Source organism: Canis lupus, chromosome 38 (assembly GCF_003254725.2).
Source record: "Canis lupus dingo isolate Sandy chromosome 38, ASM325472v2, whole genome shotgun sequence".
Classification (NCBI taxonomy): domain Eukaryota; kingdom Metazoa; phylum Chordata; class Mammalia; order Carnivora; family Canidae; genus Canis; species Canis lupus.
In genome coordinates this window covers 22,213,255-22,234,465 of record NC_064280.1, presented here as the reverse complement: position 1 = coordinate 22,234,465, position 21,211 = coordinate 22,213,255, and the positions used below count along the sequence as shown (strand labels likewise).

At 43.4% G+C, this 21,211-nt stretch overlaps 1 protein-coding gene and 1 non-coding gene across 4 annotated transcripts; one reads left to right on the top strand and one right to left on the bottom strand.

Moving 5' to 3' along the window:
* Positions 1–3,310: 3,310 nt before the first annotated feature.
* CD48 (CD48 molecule) lies at positions 3,311–19,321 on the bottom strand. 3 transcript variants are annotated; one of them, XM_025420778.3, is made up of 4 exons: positions 19,092–19,320; positions 9,006–9,302; positions 5,399–5,665; positions 3,311–3,687 (listed from the first exon to the last, which is right to left on the bottom strand). In XM_025420778.3, the coding sequence occupies exons 1-4, from the start codon at positions 19,171–19,173 to the stop codon at positions 3,608–3,610; spliced, it is 726 nt and encodes a 241-aa protein (XP_025276563.1). In that variant the 5' UTR covers positions 19,174–19,320; the 3' UTR covers positions 3,311–3,607. The 3 variants fall into 3 exon arrangements, with proteins under 3 accessions (XP_025276563.1, XP_048962929.1, XP_048962928.1); XM_049106972.1 differs by lacking the exon at positions 19,092–19,320 and adding an exon at positions 16,782–16,802; XM_049106971.1 differs by lacking the exon at positions 3,311–3,687 and adding an exon at positions 3,740–4,387 and having other exon boundaries at positions 19,092–19,321.
* On the top strand, positions 7,797–7,902 carry LOC112643274 (U6 spliceosomal RNA). Its single transcript, XR_003125750.1, has one exon. It is a non-coding gene; the product is annotated as a U6 spliceosomal RNA (small nuclear RNA).
* Positions 19,322–21,211: the final 1,890 nt, after the last annotated feature.

The window sequence follows — 21,211 nt, the reverse complement described above, 5'->3', positions numbered from 1 at the left end:
GGTTTGGCAACATGGACTTAGCACAAGTGACTCCATTTGGGAGCCTATTGTCTTTTTTTTAAGATTTTATTTATTAATTTGAGAGAAAGAGAGAGACAGAGTGAGAGAGGGGGCACAAGCAGACTCCCCACTGAGCAGGGAGCCCAACGTGGGGCTTGATCCCAGGACCCTGGGATCATGACTTGAGCTGAAGGCAGATGCTTAACCAACTGAGCCTCAGGGGCTCTATCTCTTTCTTTTTTAATACTTGAGTTCACTGATAATCACCCCACTAAGTGTTTATACAAACATATGAGGGACTGGGGAATCCATGAGAATAGGGCTTGGTCCTTATACTGGAACTCCCAGAGAAGGTATTGTCTTGGTGTAAGGTATCCCTGAAGCAAACCCAGCTGCACGGCATATGACCCCATCAGTCAAACAGGACCCCATGTTCAGAGGACCCTTCGCTTGCTTCGGTGCTCTGCTGTCACCTTCTTGAAATTCTTAATAATTTCATCTTTCAACTTGTGTTTTTTAAGTGACGTCTTTTGGGACAAGGAGCATGCACATGAGCAGAGGAGATGCATGCAATATGTACACCCATCCTGTTCTGGCTGCCTCATCTGCATGCAGCATTCATGGTGCCCCAAGACTACAGAATCTGTAGGAGTTCACAGAGATTCAAAATGACTTCAAAGGAAACCCACTGGCTTCCACGGAGTGTTGGGAAAATGTGTGTGCTTCAAGAAGTAAAACAAAAATAGGTAAGTTAGTTTTTTGCCTGATTTATACTGTTCTGGCAAAACCAAATGCATATGCATGTACAAGCTACAAAATATGAATTGAGTAGTTTCAACTACTTCACATAGAAATGAAATATTCTTGTATTTCATTCAAAGCTAACATTGCACGACATAAACAATAAAATTCATGATAATTTAAATTTTAAATTTTCTTTACTTAGAACATTACATCATGATTTTAAAAATCATACCAAGTACAGAAAAGCTGAGGGAATAAAGGGAAAAAGCTTTATATTTTAGTACATTTAATGGCACTATTTTCTTGCTTTTTGAACAAGGGGCCCATATTTTCATTCTGGACTAAGCCCGACAATTTATGCATTTGGCACTGCCCTGAGCGGAGGAGGCAGGGAACAGTTGGTGCCAGTGGCCTGAGCTCTCCAAGGTGGTATTTGCCTCTGGTCTTCAAGTAACTAGATCCAATGGAAACATGATGCCTGGAGAGGTGTCCCTGTTCCTTAGCAGCCAAGGCCCGTGCTTATTTGTGATATAAAGTGACATTTCTTTCCTCTTACTGCTTTCCCCTAGAAATGCTCTTTGAGTCCATTTGTGTGTGTGTGTGTGCGCGCGCGCGTGCGTGCGAGCATGTCCCCTCAAGAAATTTTCCTCTTCTGCCAAGAAAAGGCGAGGGAAAAGGGAAGGACACTACGAGTAGAAAAGATACCTAGACGGTCCCCTTGGAAGGTGCAAGCTGATTGGAGGTGAGGCTAGGACAGGACCACAGACTGGACTGAAGGGGATGGGGGAGTCTTAGGGAGTCCAGGCCGTCTTGTGATAACAAACAAAACCCAAACCTCCTTATGCAAGTTCAGTGTTGACCAGGCAGCTGCCTTCCATGCAATGGCTTGGACGCAGGCCCCTTGCATTATGTGGCTCCACTTCTCACACTTCCTCACTTCCTGGCCCATCAGTTCCGTGCATTTTCTGTTGGCTAAATCCAGTCACATGGCCCCAACTAAGTGGAAAGGGAACTGAGAAAGTAGCTTTTCTATTGGCCCATGTGTTAGTCAGGGTTCTCCAGAGAAACAGACCAATAGGAGATACACACACACACACACACACACACACACACACACACACATAAAAGATTTATTATAAGGGATTGGCTCATGCAGTTATGGAGGCTGACAAGTCCCAAGATCAGAGTCATCAGACTGGAGACCCAGGATTGCTGATGACATCTGAAGGCAGAAAAAAACCCCCAAATGTCCCAGCTCAAAAGCAGTCAGGCAGAAGGAATTCTTCTGTACTTGTGGGAGGGTGAGCTTACGCACACCTTCACCTGATCAGATGAGGCCCACCACATTACAGTGGATAATCTGCTTTACTCAGGCTACTGACTCAAATGTTAATCTTATCCAGGAAACCCTCACAAACACACACAGAATAACGTTGGACCCAGGGGATCCCTGGGTGGCTCAGCGGTTTGGTGCCTGCCTTTGGCCCAGGGCGCGATCCTGGAGTCCCGGGATGAGTCCTGCGTCAGGCTCCCTGCATGGAGCCTGCTTCTCCCTCTGCCTGTGTCTCTGGCTCTCTCTCCCTCTCTCTGTGTGTCTATCATGAATAAATAAATAAAATCTTTTTTTTTAATAAATAAAATCTTTAAAAAAAAATAACGTTGGACCCAACACCCAGTCACCTCTGCTGCCCAGTCAAACTGACACATACAATTAACAAGAACAGCCCAGGAGGAGAATGAGAGTTTGATGAGCACAAAGCGTGTTCTGTGGGAAGGGCTGGATAGCAAGGAAGGCTGTTTTGGTGCAGAGGAAAAGTGATCTGTGGTGGGAATAGTTCCCTGGAGGGGGAACACGTGCTGGAGGGGCCCGCTCAGCTCCAGACCCATGAAAGCCCTGGAGGAGGGCAACACACAGCAGAACCCCCGGTGTGCTCTCACTGCTGGGCCTGGGGGCTCCTACCTTCCTGTAAAGGGAGACTCTGGTGAGAACATTTTGTCCGTTTGATAGTTTTATTAGATCCTGTGGCACAGGTAGGACTTGAAGAGTTGCCCACAAAGGGAGTGGGGGTGCTCAGCTCCCCAGGAAAGGCTTGAGGGACTCTTTTTATGTGGTAAAGCTGCATGCTCACTCCTGAGGTGTAAGCCTGACAACATATTCACAGGAAACCTGAAGAGCATGCTCCTCAGAGAGGCCAGAACTTAGGGCAGGGAGGAGCTGGGACCCCAGGAGACTTGGCATGGATGGGGGAGCAAGAGACAGAGACGGCACAAGTTAACTGCCAGACACACAAACGCATAGGAGCCTATGGTCCCAGGCCCTTCCCCTTTGTGGTTTTGTTTTGTTTATTTATTTATTCATGAGAGACACACAGAGAGAGGCAGAGACCCAGGCAGAGGGAGAAATGGGTTCCCCGAGGGGAGCCCGATGTGGGACTCGATCCCAGGACCCCGGGATCACGCCCTGAGCCAAAGGCAGACGCTCAACCCCTGAGCCACCTAGGCACCCTGGCTCTTTGCATCTTGATTGTCCAGGCCAATGGAGCAGACATTGTCTGACAGTTTGATGTTGAGGGTCATATCAAATATTTATTCAAATGAGAAAATGTTGCATAGTGTGATCACAACTTTTGGTGGGAGGGATGCATGTGTATCTGTGTATGTGTGCTGGAAAACAAGTAGGGGATGTGAAATAAAACATTAGCTGTACTTTTTAAAGAGTTGATTTGAAAATCCTGGTAGATGCAACAGCACACTTTCTGCCATCCCACGTAGTCAGAGCACCTGCGTTGGTTCACAGCATGGTTACGATGAAGGCAAGACCCAATCATCTTGAAGTTCCACTCTGGAGTTAGCAGAGCTCATCTCAGGTCCATAGGAGGCCAGGAACAATGGGTACCATGACTATTAGCCATGTTGCAATCCAAGCTACTCCAGAGGATTTGGCTGAAAGAACAATAAAACTCCAAACACTTAGATGACTTGACTTTAGGAAGGAAAAGGCTACTTCCCCTCTCCATTCTCCACCCCACGTCCCATCTATATCAAGAGAGAAAAAGGGAAGAGGAAGACAGATAGGAAGGGAGGAGAGAGAAGGGGTAAGAACAGAGGAGAGGGAGGACAGGACAGGAGAGGCAGCAGAAAATAAGAACAAAAAGGGAACAGTGATAAAGTGGGGAAGGGAAATTAGGGGCGCCTTTCTAGGATACAGTGGGTGGCTGGAAAGTGACAAGATTGGTTCAGCCCTCCCCAAAAAAGGGCCATGTTACTGTTTTCATCCTCTTTGCAGATGAGCAGTCGCCCTCATTTTATAAAGGACAGGGGACCGTGTCTCTTCTTTTTGCTGGATCTCAGGATGTGGTGTTGATTTGAAGGTGGTGTCATGGTCAGACACCAAACTGTCACATCAGGTCAGTGATGGCAGGAGAGACGAGAAGAGGCATGGCCAGTCGGGTGGGAAGAATAAAGACGAGTGTACAGGTTCCATAGTCCACATGTGGGAGCACAGGTGAAGAAATTAGCACAGGTGGGACAGTGGACGGGTCCAGGAAGACCAGGAAAGAGCAATGTCTCTGGGGCTATGGTCCCTGACGACTGGCATGACGGGGAACTCAAGTAAGCGCTGGCACCACAGGTATGACTTATTCTGGAAGGATATGGATATGTATCCTCAGGGATGTGGTTTCCGGGGTATGGAAAGTACAAGACCCAGAATGCTGGAGATAATAATCCAAATTTATTGAGGGTCCCCCCCCTAGTGTCTGCAGAATTGAAGGAACTGTTCTAATTTAAGTACCATTCATTGAAGACTTGTCAGGCACTGTTCTAGGTAGGGTATCCGTACTGCCTCATTTAGTCCTTATAACGGCATGAGATGAGGATTACTACTTTGTCTGTTATTTAAGGAAACAACTTGGAGAAGGACATGGACTTGGAGAAGCTAAAGTCACTTGCTTAGCTATTCAGTGTCAATCCCAGGATTAACCCCAAACACCGGACTCTAAAACCTATGAGCTTACTGCCCAATCCTGATTATCCCACAATAGGACCTGTGTAGGCTTGACAGAGGGCCAGGAGTGATGCTCAGATGAGTGGGTCCTCCCTAGAGAAAGAAGCTGAAACATGAAACCCAGAGTCTGCCTTTCTAAAGAGCAGAGTCCCTACCTTAGGATAAGACCTTCACTCCTGTTCACTACTCGTTCTTGCTTGTGCTCATCTACTTGGCCTTTCTTTCCTTTGCTGATTTAAGCTTTCTGCTAGAAACCTCCTCATGCACCCGCTCAACTGTGTCTGGTCTGCTCTTCCACCTGTGCTTCTCCCCTGCTCAACACTGACAGCTCCGATTGTCCTACAATTACCGGGGCCTCAGATTCTAGGACCATGCACTGTTAGACCAGGGGAGGAGAGCCAGCTGCCCTCCCAGGTGAGGACAATGAGCTCCACAAAAGCCAAGTAAGCTTGCTGAGGGGTGGGAGCAGAGCCAGGGGTAGGACCTGAGTCTCTCAGGTCTCACAGACGCCTTTGGGATCCTCCATCTGAGCAGGAGGCTGAATAGGATCCTCATACCTTTCTTCATTCATTTCATTCAAAAGAAAACGAATTACCCCATACCTGCACTCCCCACCCCCACGCCCAACTCCTTGTAAGCATCCTTTACCTAGTTTACACAGTGAGCTGAAGTAGATGGTGTCATTCTTGCTGCTCACAGGATTGCTGGCTTGGCAGGTGTAATAGCTGGAAAAATTTTGTCGGTAAACAGTAATTTCAAGCACAGGACTCTGGAGATCTGTGGGCAAGGGCCCTGAGTTCCCATACCAGGTGTAGTTTGCTGATTGGCCTGAGATCTCACATGACAGTTTCAGATGACAGCTATTGTTCACCTCCTGTAACGTCTGAATTTTGATGCCAGGTTTACGTACAGGATCTGAAGATGAGGAAGATGTTGTAAGATGAGACAATGGGTTTATGCATTTATAAGGCACTTACGCTTTGAACATTTAGCCAACAAAATATCAAGGGAGGTAGGGAGGAGCGCGGAGTGCTGCGGAAAGTTGTGTCATGGAGAAGGCACCCCCACAGGGGGAGCTAGTGAGCAGCTTTGACCTCTGGAGGTTCACACTGGAAGGGCTGCTCCTTGAGGGTGAAGCTAAAATGGATCCAGGAGGGGGAGCCATACACCCAGAAACAAAATGGGTCTATGCCTACAGGTCAGAAAGAGCCTCAGAGATCTCTTGGGGTCAGACTTGGTATCCAGCTGTCTGAGCTACCTGAGGCTCCTTCTCCTGCACCTGGCCCACAGTTGGCACCTTGGCCTGTCTGTCCATCCAGAGCTCTTGGGCTCAGATTCAGCCAGAGTCCTGGGGTAAGAAGTATACCCTGCACATGGCAAAGCCCTTTCCTGGAATCTGGAGAAAAACCTCATGTAGTCCCCACGTCATCTGTGATGAACAGCATTGTGTCTGTTGACTTTGGTATCTCAGGGTTTAGCACAGCGCGAGCCGGATAGGAATCTGTAAGCATCCGATGAAAGGATGGATGGATGATGGATGGATGGGTGATGGATGGATGGATGGATGGAGCAGTCATGAGACACAAAGGACAAGTCAGTAGCTTTGGAGTGAGACCAGCCTCAGTCTGGGACGTGGCTCTCATGGAGTGACGTTATCAAGATCATTAACCCCTTGAATTTCCTTCTCAGGAGTACACGGACTCTACCTCATAGCCCAATGTTAGTAAGAGAAAATGGCATCGCCCATGGGGAAGTGCTTCTTGCAGGGTGCAAGTGTCATATGCATGTCGGAGCTCACAGGGTCATCACTGCTGTCATCCTGCCACCAGATGGGATGAAACAGAATCCCAGCATCTGCTCCTTCCTTTCCTGGGGCCACTTTACCTGAAACCCTCTGGCGACTTTTCAATCTGGCCGTGAGTAAAACACCTGCAGAATCAGTACTGCTCTGGTGTCAAGGATTAAATGTGCCAGAGCCTTGACCAGATCATAGCTGGCCTCTGGCTGCCTGCGTGTGGGAGGTGGGGGAAGCTCCGCCTCCAGAGCCCTAGACCCGCCTCCTATGTGAAATCCCCTCAGATTACTGGACTTCCCCTGCGTGCGTGCTTAGATTGGGCAAGTTTTTTCTATTTTCTGCCATTTCCTATGGCCTCACCTCTCATGCTTCTGTCTTCCACATTTCACACGGAGAGCAGCACACACTCGGTGCTTTATGGATGGGATTCACTGAGCCAACCGGGGTGTCTGGCTCTACGATACCCCCTCTGAACTATCAGAAATTCAAGGGTGATGCTGAAGAATGAGCTTTCTGCTAATCCCATCCTAAGGGTCTTACTTCAGGAAGGTGTGCTTACATCACACCAGCTTGTGGAATTTCAAATATTCAGAAATGTTACAAGCTAATTGTGAAATCATTAGCGCCTTGGAGCTGGCTGTGATGGGAGTATTTACCAGAAATTGGTAAATGATACAAATTTGGGCTTTTCTTAACACCACCATATGAGACTTTGAATCTTTTCCTTTTCCCAGGAATTTTCAGGCCATGTGACTTGGAGGAAATATGTGAGAAGAGGCCTCCAGCCTTGGAGCCATTGAGAGGGTGGGACCTGATTGTATAAGACACTCTTCATTTCCACTGTTTTAGAGAAGAAAGAGGATTACAGATATATTCTGAGTATTTTCTAGAGATTTTGTATTTGTATTTTTTGGTAATTATCTGGTAAGAGGAAATTGCGTGATAAAATTATTTGGTTTGGAAAAAACCTCTCATTTTCACTTTTTGATGTTTCATTCCAATTACCTACTTTGATTCTCATAACATCCTAAAAGGAAGTGCTCACTCGGGATCCCTGGGTGGCGCAGTGGTTTAGCGCCTGCCTTTGGCCCAGGGCGCGATCCTGGAGACCCCGGATCGAATCCCACGTCAGGCTCCCGGTGCATGGAGCCTGCTTCTCCCTCTGCCTGTGTCTCTGCCTCTCTCTCTCTCTCTCTGTGACTATCATAAATAAATAAAAATTAAAAAAAAAAAATTAAAAAAAAAAAGGAAGTGCTCACTCGTGGCACATATACTAAAAATAGAACGATACAGAGAAGATTAGCATGGCCCCTTTGCGAGGAGGACATCCTAAAAGGAAGATATAATTATCCTCATAATATGGGAGCCCCGCAGCTCTCAGGGAGATACCTGTCTCGGTCTGCCCTGCCTCTCTTCTCTAGTTTTTGCCTACCTCAACGCCACAGAGGCGTCCTCAAGCACCACGTTTCTGTGTTATCACCTGACCCTTTGAGCCACAAATATTTCAATCAGATACACATACCTGAACCAAGTTGGTTCAATCAGTTTCTGTCTTTAAATTCTGCTAATTTAAACCAAGAGTTACAAAAGTCTGGGCTTTCAGAGGTAAGTCATGTAAATGGCAGGGATCCAGAGGCACAGTCCACAGATTCCTGAAGCTAGGGATTCCGGGCTGGCCCTGGTTTTCATTCTTCCTCCTGTTCAACCCTTCCTAACTCTTCTAAGTTCCTTGAATTGCTTTAAAATAATTCTAGTTCTAGTTTCTTTAATAGACTTCCCCCCTCTTTTTTTTTTTTTGCTAAATTTACATCAAATTGGCTTCTGTTACTTGCCATCAAAAGAACTTACCTAATATGGGCACAAAGATGTTAAGATGTTAACGATCTTTCTTCAAAGTCACACAGCAAGTAAGTGAGCTAGTAACCAAGGTTTTTAACCCAGATCTATCTGATCCCAAGTATAATCCTAGTCTTTATTCCACATATACAAGTTAGGCTGGAACTACAAGTGGAAGTTTCTGTCCTATCCATTCTGAAAGGTAGGGAAAAAAAAAAAAAAAAAACTTCCTTTAACAGCTCCTGCCCTATCCTCTGTCTCTTGTCACTTTTTTCCCTAAATCTGATGAAGTCTGGGTTCATGTATATTATTAAGATGAGCACAGAACTGAGCTCACAGGGTTGATCAGAGGAAAGCATGAAGAGAATAGAGAGGAAGTCATTTCTATGGTTTTCCCTCTCTTCACATCTGAGACTCACTAAGGTCAGAAGACGTAAAGGTCCCAAGGCTATCAATTTGGGCTCTGCTGGCCCAGGCTCACTCCCCAGAGGAATTGGCTCCAGGAGAAATGAACTAAGCCTGTCCTTAGATTTCTCTTTCCTCCTCCCAGAGAAAGCCTCCATGAGACCTAGGAAACCTCCCAGTGGTCCATCCGGGGCCCTGAGTGGGACTCCCCAAACTCACCAAGTACCTCCAGTGAGATAGTCCAGTCCTCCTCTTTTCCAGAGTCCTTCAGCACCCTCAGGATGTAGGTGCTGCTGTCCTCTTTCTGGACCTTGTAGATGCATAGTGCATAGCTTTCATCAAGACTAGCTCTGTTCTTAAACTTAGAATTGAAGAAGTTAGTCCTGTTGGACTCCCATTCTACAATCTTCTGGTTGGCGGTGTAAAACCAGGTGACCCTGGAGAGAGCAGGCAAATTGGAGATGTGTAGGCTCACGTTGCTGCCAGAGACGGCGATCATCTGACGTTGTGAATGACCTGCCAATGAGAGTGAGAGCCGTCTTGGAGAAGGGAGCATGGCCCAGCAGCAGAGGCCTGAGCTGGTGGGACAGGGGAGAGAGAAAGGGTTTCTGCTTAGAAGCAGTAAGTACAGTCTTCACCGGAGGCCTGGCCCTTGATCGGGAATTCAGTAAACGTTGGAGCTTGAGGCGTGGGCATGGGGGTAGGGCACGGTGCTGCTTCCATGTCAATTAATAGAAGTAGTGACAACAGACAGTCCAGATCAGTGTTCTTCCACCTTGGCACTATTGACATTTTAGGCTAGATAATTCCCTGTTGTAGGAATTGTCCACGTGCATTGAAGGATGTTCAGCAGCATTCCTGGCCTCTGCCCACTAGGTATCAGTAGCACATCTCCAGACATGACAATCAAAATGTCTCCAGATATTGCCAAACATCCCACCCCCATTCGGGCTGAGAACTACTGGCCTAAGTCATCCTTGGCAGACTCTCCAACATATGCCCAGGAAGATAGCACAACCCACAGTGAACCACTCCTTTGTGCACATCTTACGCATGCCTGTATCTTAGGAATCATGGTATACTGAAGTGATCTGTTTAATGTCTACTACCTTCTTCTGCCACCAGACTATAAACTTGAAATGACTCCTGGGAATCTAATTCATTTTCCATTATACTGTGATGGTTAAGAGCATGGGTTCTGGAATCAGACTGCCTCAGTTCAAATCCTGGCTCTACCACTTGCTAGCTATGTCAACTTGAGCATGTTACCTAATGGCTCTGTCTTTGTTTTGGCAACTATATCTTAGACTTTGTGACGGTTAAGTCTATGTGTCAATTTGCCTGGGCTAAGCAATGCCCAGACAGCTGTAAAACATTATTTCTGGATGTGTCTATGAGGGTGTTTCTGGAAGAGATTCACATTTGAATTGGTAAACTGAGTAAAGATGATCACCCTTACCAATGTGGTGGGCACCATAATCCAATGAGGGCCCAAAAAAACCAAAAAAGCAGATGAAGAGCAAATTTGCTCTTTGCTTGCGCTGAAATATCTATCTTCTCCTACCCTTGGACATTCATGCTCCTGGTTCTTGGACTTGGACAATGACTTACACCATTGGGCCCCCTGGTTCTTAGTCTTACAGATTTGGACTGAAACTCCACCACTGGCTTCTCTGTGCCACAAGCATGTAGATGGAAGATTGTGAGCCTTCGCAATACAGAGAAATACATAGTATGGGTTATGCTTCAATAATTGCATGAGACAATTCCTCACAATAAACCTCTTTCTATACATTTATATATAGTCTATTTGCCCTGGTTCTCTGAAGAACTCCAATACAGAGTTATATTAATAAAATGCTTAGAATATAACTTAATACAAATAGTCAATTAATACAAATAAAGTGCTTAGAATAATACTTGGAAGATTAGTAACTATTCAATGTCATGTATTGTTTTATTATTATTATTACCGACATTATTTTTTGTATCCATACACCTAGTACTATGCCTAAGTTATTAAGATGTTTAACAATTGGCTGTTGAACTTATTTTATTAGACCAAAACAGTGACAAAATAAGGACTAGACTAATGATATATTTTTTTAGAAATGGATGTCTATATGAGAATCTGAAAGATTGAAGAATATGAAAGAAAGAGCCTAAAATCCAAAAAATTGTAGCAGCTCCTGAATCAGCTTTCACTTAAATTTAATGGTCTAAAAATAAAGGATGTCAGTATGCACAAAGTATAGCACAAAACCATGTCACTGGTCTAGGACATGTTGGTGATGAGAAAGAGATCCCAGCACCTCTACCAGGACAGAGAACCTCGCTAAAGCTTCCTTGGGGAGGGAGAAAGAAGGATGCATCCAATGAGAAAGAGTGAAGGATACAGAGCACACAAACCCCAGTTATGATCCAGGCCCAGTTGTACCTTGCACCCTTTCTCCTTGAGAGAATGGAATCTGCTTTATAAGGACAAGGAGATATGTTTGTCAAGGGTGTCCTCAACATACTCAAGTGAACTTCAAAATTTAGTGTGAGGGGCAGGGAGAAACTATGCAGACACACAGTCACTGATTTTGTGAGTTTCTCAAAGGCAAAGACAATGTCTTGCTCAATTTTGAATCCCTACAATACTCAGTTGACATTTAGTATTAAGCAGACAACGAATGAATGGATGACAGTGACAAAATGTATACATTAGTGCTCCCAGTCTTTTTCTTCTCATGACCTCCTGCTAGTCAAAAATATTTTTCATATTTTTACTTTCCACTCAGCTTCTCCCTCTCTCTTGCTTCTTAAGATCAGTTTGAACTGATGAAGCAGGAAGGAAAAGAGTAGATAAGCAAACACCAAGACCACTCAAGCTGGTTTAGGAAATAGGGGTGCTAGCACATTGGGGCTCAAAAGAGTAAGACTGTCCAGGCAGTAGATGGATAAGATGGTTTGAGAAGACTAAAGAGGACAGGGAAGTTGGGTGTAGGAAGTGTTGCTGTAGTTTACAAATTAGATTTCCTTTAACATCTTTTGAGAGATGATAAGAAGAAATTTGAGTTATTGTTTAATTACCTATGACCAATGAACTGTGTTTCTTCAATATGAAAATGTGCTCAAACCTGGCCAGCAGAACCCTGTTTTATGGCTGGATCTTGATAATAATAATAAATGAATGAAAAATGACTATTATGACAAAGAAAGCAGAGTGTCAGTGGAAGAGGTGCCCAGGAAATCTAAAAAAAACAAAAACAAAAACAAAACAAAACACAAAACAAAACAAAATCACCAAAACCCAAACCCAACAACATAAAAGTATGTTGAATATGGCATCGAAATTTTCAGATATCAAAAGTCAATGCAAAACAGCTAAAAGAAACCTTTTTAAAATATAAAAATAAAAAAATATAAATCCAGCAGCCTCAAATGGGCCAAGATCGTGCTTGAAAACAGAAAATGGAAGAATGAATTTTATTTTGAAATATTTAATGAAAGGGTGGCCTGGAAAAGCAACATAAACCTGAATATAGAAGCAGTAGAAAGAATGCTTGATTGACCGTTTAAAGAGGGATAAAAGATATTCTAGTCTTCTGAAAGAATTCTATAGTTCATTCACAAATTAAAGAGAAATATGGCTTAATTTTGCTAATATAGATTGCATAGTTAATGCGGAAACGAAGTAATACAATTTGGGGTATCAAGATGGTGGTTTTGTCTGCTAATTGTCTACTAAATTCAGATAAATTGATATCTTTCTTATCTACAGTATATTTATGTATTATTTCCATTTTTAAAGTAAATTGACAAAATCTTGATTTGCCTTCCTAACAATTGCATACATTAGAAGGCAGGGGAAGTAAGTGTAAAGAAAGTTAATTCTAACAGGAAGAAGTATCTGGTTATGAGTCTGGATGCATAGAATAAACTATGATTATGTGCTGTTTACAATAGAAAACGAAGCAGCTGTGTCTAGCCCTGTTTCTTGTCTGTAGAAAAGCAAAATTAGAGTGGGGCAGAACCAGATCAAAGAAAGTGATTGTTTCATACCAAAGAATCTACCCACGAAAGTGAAAGAGGTTGTCATCACTCTAAAATCAGGTCACATGGTTTCTAGTATAACTATTAAGGAAGGAAAGACGTTTTAAAGATACTAATATTAGGGTTTTTTTTATATTAGTTTTAAAGATACGAATACGGAGTTACCAAGAGCTCACTGATGAAATCAACTATCTAACCTTACAATTTTTTAAGTAAGTAATATTTAAAACTGAAGTATGATTGACATACAACATTGTATTAGTTTCAAGTATACGCCATAATAACACGACATTTGTATACGTTGTAAAATGATCACAAGAAGTCTAGTTTGATGACTTTCTGCAGTGTTATGCTTAGATTCCCTTCTCACTATCTTTTGTGGATCTGTTAGAGATTTTTGCTTGTCATGAGGCTCACACGTAACAGGCTATATATAGAACAGTCTACTTTAAGTGGATAGGAAGTTCAATTTGATTGCATTCTGAGATGCTGCATTTTTACTCCCTTTACCATATATTATGTTTGTGATGTCACATTTTGCATCTTTTTCTTTTGTGCATCCCGTAACTAATTATTGCAGTTACAGTTATTTTTTACTACTTTTCTCTTTTAACCTTCATACTAACTTTCTAAGTGGTTATTCTGCTTCCTTTACTATATGTATTTACCGTTACCAGTGAGACATTTGCGCTCAACCATTGAACCACCCAGGTGCTCCTATCTTTGCTTTTTAAAATTCTTTTACCTTTTTGCTGCCCTGCTTATATTAGTGTCATTGACCTGTCTTCCAGCTCACCAATTATTTCTTCCACATCATCTAGTCTGCTATTGAACTCTTCTGGCACATTTTGCAGTTCAGTTGTCACATTCTTCAGCTCTGTGACTTCTGTGTTTGGTACTTTCTTATATTTTCTCTTTGTTGAAGTTCTTACTGTGTTCATCCATTCTTTTCCTGAATTCAGTGAGTATCTTTATGACCATTCTTTGAACTCTTTATTCGGGATGCCTGGGTAGCTCAGGGGTTGAGTGTCTGCCTTTGGCTCAGGGCATGATCCTGGGATTAAGTCCTGCATTAGGGTTCTCGTGGGGAGCCTGCTTCTCCTCTGTGTATGCCTCTGCCTCTATCTGTGTATCTCTCATGAATAAATAAATAAAATCTCTCTCTAAAAAAAAAAAAAAAGAACTCTTTATCAGATTACTTATCTCCAAAAAAAAAAAAAAAAAAGATTACTTATCTCCATTTTATTAAGGTTCTTTTTTCTGGGATTTTGTCTTATTCATTCATTTAGAATTAGAATATATTCTTGCTTTTCCTCATTTGGTTGACTCTCTTTGTTTATTTCTCTGTGTCTGGCAAAACAACTACCTCTCCCAATATTGAAGGGGTGGGCCTATGTAGGTGATGAATCTTATTATTTACCCCTGCCCTAGTTCTTGGTTGTCTCTTGCTCTCTCTCTCTAATTACTTCAGACCCACAGAGCCCAGAAACACAATCCCCCCCCCAACCACCAGAAAGGATGTTCAAGGGGCATCCCTTGTGTGAGCTGAGTGTACCTGCTCGTTTGGAGGGACTATGGGAGGTGGGAAGGAGCAGGACAGTAGCCCACTGAGGAAGCAGCATGAAAGGGTAGAGCTACATCAGCAGCAGGTTAAACTGAGTGCAAAAATGGTGCCCACCAGCACTAGCAGGCTAGAGATAGAATGTAAAAAATGACAGCCACCAGCACCTCCATTCCTAGATAGAGTCCCAACAGGCTTTTGTCCCTATAGCAGACCCTTTAAGATCATCAAATTATTCTCCTTCACATTTGACATAGGCTCTTTTCAAGCTGTGCTTTTGTGCAGGGTTGCAAAATGAGTGAATCTGCTTGTGAGCCCTTGAAGAATGGAATCTTCATTCCCTACAGCCCTATGGTTCTCCTGGATATAAGCTCCATTGGTTTTCAAAGCTAGATATTTAGGGAAGGGCTTGTCTCTCCAAGGCAGGTTCCAAGGGTTAAGGTGCCTGATATAGAGCAAAAAGCCCTTGTTCCTCAGGGAGGAGTTCTATATTTGTGAGAACCCTTCCCCATGGTGGGTTGCCATGCCAAAGGTGGGATTTGGGTGAGACTGGTTCTCTGCCTCTCCTAACCACCTTGATACAGCCTTTTTATCTTTTGTTGTAGAGTAGCTGTCCAGCTAATTCTCAGGTTCTTTTCAGACAGAATTGTTCTATATATAGCCATAGATTTGTGTCCATGGGAGGAGATGAGTTCAAGATATTCTTATGCCACCATTGTGAACTGCCTCCTATCTTAAGGAAGTAATCTGACAATAGATATCAGGACCCCAGATTTTTGTCATGGGTGGCAAGAAGAATAGAGTACTATTTCCTGAGATGGGAAGACTAATGATTTTACTTGGCCAGATTGTAATGGGTCAAGAATTCAATGGAAGGTGAGAAAGGAGAAAACAAAAGTAAACTAGTCTAAGACATTTCAGTGTGAATGGGAAAGAAATTGGTAGGGCATTGTGTAGAGAGACATGACAGGTGAAAAAAAAGAGAGAGAGAGAGAGAGAAAGAGAGGTTTCTGGTTTTATCTTTTAGTTTTATTTAAGAAGGAAAAAGACAGCTATGATAAGTCAAGGGAAGGTATCCGTAGAGAAGGAGACATGGAAGAGAAAGAAGGTGATCAACGGCACTGGGCTGAAGGGAGCTCAGAGCAGAGTTAATGGCCCAGGTCTTGCCTGGAAGGGGAGATACGTCATGCTCTGAGGGAAAAGGGAGGGTGGAAAAGACACTTGGGGATATAGAGAAGTTTATAGTTTAGAGGTGGTAGGCAACAAATTGAGAGGCATTCTGCATTTTTTCAGTGAAGTAGGAGGTAAATCCTTTGCTGAGATCCCAGCTTGACTGAAACAATGATTCACAACTTCCTCACTCCTTCCCTTTTTCCTTTCCTCCATCTATCCATTCATACACACACACACACACACACACACACACACACACATACATCAATGTATTCATTTATTCACTCTTCTAATAGATGTAGAGTAAGCACTTACAGTCGACTAGGGTCTGTGGTAGGCATCATACATACAGTGAAAGAGATAGGGACACTTGGGTGGCTCAGTGGTTGGGCACCTGCCTTTGGCTCAGGTCGTGATCCTGGGGTCCTGGGATCAAGTCCTGCATCAGGCTCCCTGTGGGGAGCCTGCTTCTCCCTCTGCCTATGACTCTACCTCTCTTTGTGTGTCTCTCATGAATAAATAAATAAAATCTTTAACAACAACAACAAAAAGAGTGAAAGAGATATATCTCCTTATCTTAGAGAGAGCTTCCATTCTAGTGGATACAAGCAGATGATTCCACTATTGGTAATAAGTGTTGGGATAAGGAAAGTATGGAATACTAAGGGAGCACATCACTTGAATTTAGGGGTCAGGAGTGGCTTCCATAGAAACTGTGAGTAGAAATTAGTATAAGTAGAAATTACCCAGGGAAAGAGGAGGACTGGGAGTAATCAGTGCTCCAACTAGGGGAGAATAAAAGTATCAAGTGCTCAGAGACCACAGAAGCAAGATCCATTTAAAGAAAGAGAAGTATCTCAGGTGATTAGAGCATCAACCAGGGGAAAATAGGAAGTGACCACATTATCCAGTGCAAACTTATGCTCACTGTCTGCTGGAACTCTTGCTCACCACGGTCACCACTGAAGAGTTTTCAAAAGAAGATAAACAGATAACCATTTTAGAAAATGTATACCAACAGCAGTATGGTAAATACTAGACAGAGAGAAGAATGGAGTAAAAATTTAAAAAAAGAGCTTTTAAGCAGGAGAGGAAAGTATTGTGGTAATTGATGGGAGAAAATAATGTCTTGGTTTAGAATAGGTGGTTTGATCTGGCAGGAAAGGTTGGTGGAATTAAATATGTTTAAGAGACTTTTTGAAGGTATAATTAATAGAACTTACGCACTGAACATGACAGTCAAGGAAAAGAAAGGAAGTGAGGATGACTTCCAGAATTCTGGCTTCAGTAATTGGACAAAGAGATGTCATGTACTGAGAAAGGAAACAGAGATAAACAGTAAATTACAATAATATTTTTTAAAGTCTGCATATTTTTTGACACTCATTCCATCAAGAGGTGGGTTCTATGTTCCCTCTCTTTGGGGCTGGCCTCCAGGAGCAGGATACAGCAGTAGTATGACTCACAAAGCACGATTAGAAAACACCATGCGGTGTTTGCCCACTTCTCTCAGTATACTCACACCAGAAGTTTCAGCTGCTATGTAATAAGCCCAGACACACAGTTATTGGATATTGCTCAGCCTACGCACCAGCCACATGAGTGAAGAAGGCTCAGAGATCACCCCAAGCCCCGCCATGATCTGGTTGCATGCACATGAGATATACAAAGGCGCTGAGCACAATCCACCCCCACATTTGTGCACAAAATAGGTGATTATTATCTAAATCTGCAGAGTTCTGGTGGGTTATTACACAGCAATAGACAACCAGAACAAAGATAATGAGTTAGATTTCGGACATGTTTGAAGAATGTGGAGATGTTTAAAAAGCTGCTAAAAATTCATGTCTTAAAAAAATAATACTAAAAAAATAAAAATTCATGTCTGGGGTAAAGAGGGAGCATTGGGCTCTAAAGTTTACTTATGTCCTTCCCAGGGTCTTAGCTTCTCAGATTATGTGTATTACATTTGCAAAAACAATTCTACACTCTTTATTTGATTTGACCCAAATAATAACCCCTTGAAGAAATGGGAAGCATATTATTATAATACCCATTATAGAATTGAGAAAGCTGAGGCTCAGAAAGCATTTATGATTTATAGAAAATCCCATGGCCTAGAACTCAGAACAGAGGTCTTCTGCTTCCCAGTACATGCTGCTTCCACTGCACTCTGCCAAGTGCTGTGGGCAGACGGGGAAGACGCCCAGGGGTAGAGGATACCTGAAATCAGAGAGCTGAGAAACAAGCCTGAAGAGGAATGAAAGAAGAGATTTAAAAATGCTTCTCAAATTTTTCCACAAAAGTACCCCTTACCAGGGAGGAGAGAACTACTAGGTCCCCAAAAAGATCTAGACATAGAGCCCAAAAGAAAGTTCTTTGAAGTCATTCATTTGTATATTTAACAATTATTTCTTGAACCCAGGCTATGTTCCAGCCACTCTGCTAAGTTTAGCACTGTACACGGTCTCTGTCCTCCTATCCTTCCAAGGATACACACACTCAAGCAATGCACCAATCACAATCTGGAGGTCTAAGGGAAGAAGTCACATAAAAATGAAAGCCTAAAGGAGGGGCAGAAGGAGAGGGCCGTGCAGTGAATCCTGGGCAGAAGAAAAAATCTAGCCATAACAGAGAAAGCACCTCTTCTGAGGCAAATAGTAAAGTTAAATGTAAATGGATATGATTAATAGAGGGGAAGTCATAAATTGGGGATAAGATGACCATCTGTAGGCATAATCTATGCCTGAAGAGACTTAGATACCAGTCCTGATATATTCCGGTTCTCTTAGCAGCACTATCTTTCCCAAGACTTGGATTAGTATTTCCCATCGTGTCTCTAGATGTACACAGTCATCAACCAGATCCAAAGTACTATCACTCTGAGAGGCCTGCAGGTGTGATCAAGAGGCTATGACTGAGCATGACTCTCTCCTCTCCCTAAAAATTACACTGAATCTTATGATGCTGTGTTAGTTCCCTGTGCTTGTTCATTTTTACTCATTTTTTTTCCATAGTAGTGAGCACTAAAGCCTCTGACGTGAAAAAGACCTGAGTATTTCTTAAGGGGAATGGTGAGAAAGGCAATAGCTTAACTCCCATTTCTCAGCTGACCTGAAAAGAAAGGAAGTGGAAGGTGAACAGTTGTACACGAGGGGGACCGGAACAGCCATGGCGGAGGAATGATCCTTAACTCTTAACAACTAGATGCTGCGGCCTCCTTTGATATGAGGCACCCCAGGCCTCTACTTAGACCCAGACTACAAAGCATGGAATTAAATCTAAGGAGCCTGCTCCCCCATCTCCCTGAGGTCCTGTTTTTGTCATAACCCCTTGGGAAAAGAGAGAGAGGCTGATTCTCTTAGGGCTCAGGAAGGTTGCCCAGCTCACCACAGCCCTGCTACCAGCATAGAAGTATCTGCTGCCCGGAGACCACACTCCACTTTCAGGACTGAGCCCCACCCTATATCCCCTTTCCCATCTCACCCGTGCCTTCAGTGCACAATTGCAGGCACACGACTTGCGTAAAGTACCTTGAATGCTGGTTGCCAGGAATAAGTGAAGTAGAAGTAGATGTTCCAGAGCCAGACAGCACTCCCACCTTTGAGAGTTCATGTTACTTCCCAGGAATGCTGGAGACAGGCCAGAACCAGTCTAGAAAGGTTTCAAGACCAGAGCCCCTGAAATCATGGCCCAAAGTTAAAGAACAGCACTAGTTGAACTCTCCACCACTCTGCAACTCATGGGTGGAGTCTGAGGCCAAAAACAGGAAGCCTCCATATCTGAGAGCACAAAAAAGAAGTGAAGTGAAATGAACTATTTTGGTTGAATGTGCAGTTGGTTCTGTTTTCTGAGGAGAGGATCTATAGCTTCTGTTGGATTCTCAGAGATGTCAGTGCTCTGAAAAGATTAATGTCCAAAAAAAAAAAGAAGAACAGAAAAGATTAAAGTCCTCTGATAGAGAATATCTGCCTTTGGTTTCCCAGACAAGAGTCACCCTGATTAATCCAGAAGTTAAAATTAGTAGGAACCCACCAAGTCTGCAGGGGATTTCTGATCTCAGTCACCTCTTAAGCCGTAAGAGAGAAGAATAGGTCATATATAAAAGTCATTCAGAGCACAAAGCCAAAAAATCAGATTTCCCACATCCTAAGCTCCACCCTTTATGATAAGGTCACTGCTTACACCTTTACATTGGCCCATCTACTAAACATTAGTAGAAAAAAATAAGATTACTTGGCCAAAAAAAAAAAAAAAAATGGATTTCCCAGACTTATAGTCTTTGAAATTTCAGGTCCATCCCTCTTGAATCTAAATGGATTATTTGCCCATCTAAGGCACTTTGGGGACCCATAAGGCAAGCCACAGTCCCTAATACACCATATTTGTAACTATTTTTGAATTGGAGATATTTCTGATTTAACATAGAGGAACCCAGTAAAAACACTGCTCTCCTCAATCTGGGAACTCCTGTGATGGAACTAGTTACCCTTCCCCAAAGGATCACCATGGGGAAACTGAGTCAGCTCAATGTCTTAAATTGCACATGACATCTCATTCACTTGAACACATTGGAGCCCTGGGAGGTGAGCAGGACAGGCATTATTGCCTGCATTTTGTAGCTGAGTCTCAGAATCAGACCGAAGTTTACTCCAATCCACCCCAGCCTTCAGCTCTTCCCCTAATGTGGGCTACAGCACATCTTTGGACTGGAAGAGGAGCTAAGACAGGAGTAGAATGAGCTAAGTTGAAGTGGGGTTAGCTAGACAAGATTTTAAAGCAAATTATAAACAGGATACTGAGGAGAAGAAGGAACAGACAGAGTCACAAGAGCAGAGTAAGAAAAAAGGAAGGAAGTGAAGTAAACTGTGGGTGGGCTTTGCTCATACCCTGACTCCTCCTGGGAGTTTTCAAAAGGGATCCACCCAGTGAAGCGTCTGAGGCTAGCCTGCAGGGGCTAACAGCACCTATTTCCAACCAGAAAACGGGCTCTACTTTTGCTGGCTGCCTTCTCGTTGGCTCCAGTAAGGGGCAGCACAGCACAGCAGGTGTCTGAGTAGGCTCCTGCTTGGCCACATCCCAGGGAGACTACAAGAGCAGGGCACCCGGGGGCAGGCCTAACATTTAAGATGTGAGCAGAGGAAAAGGACCCTCAAGAGGAAAATGAGAAGGATCCATCATCAGACAGAAGGGAGTCTAGGAGGAAGTGATGTCTCAAAAAATTGGATCCAGATTAGCAGAAAATGTATCCATTGAGTCTTTTTTCTTTTTTCTTTCCTGTTTTTGTTTTTATTTGCATTTATTGTATGCAGGATTTACTCTCAGGCCATACATTTTTGTTTCTTCTGTTTCTTTTGGGATATCCTTTTCCTCTGTGCAACTCCCTCTTCTTGTTTAGGAACAATCTGCTCTTTGTCAGTGTCATCTCAATGTGACAGGGAGAGCTCCTGTAGGGTTAATCCAACCATGAGCCCTGTAAATTCTACTCCACATCTTGGGAGTTTTGTTCACCTGGATGTGCTCAATGACCAGAGAATCTACATCTAAACTCTTAAATTCAGCATTATTTTCTGCATTTTTAAGCATGCGCAGTAAAAACTCAGCACTCTTTTTGGGCCACTGACCCTGTGTCCAGCCCCACTGTTTGGCCTGG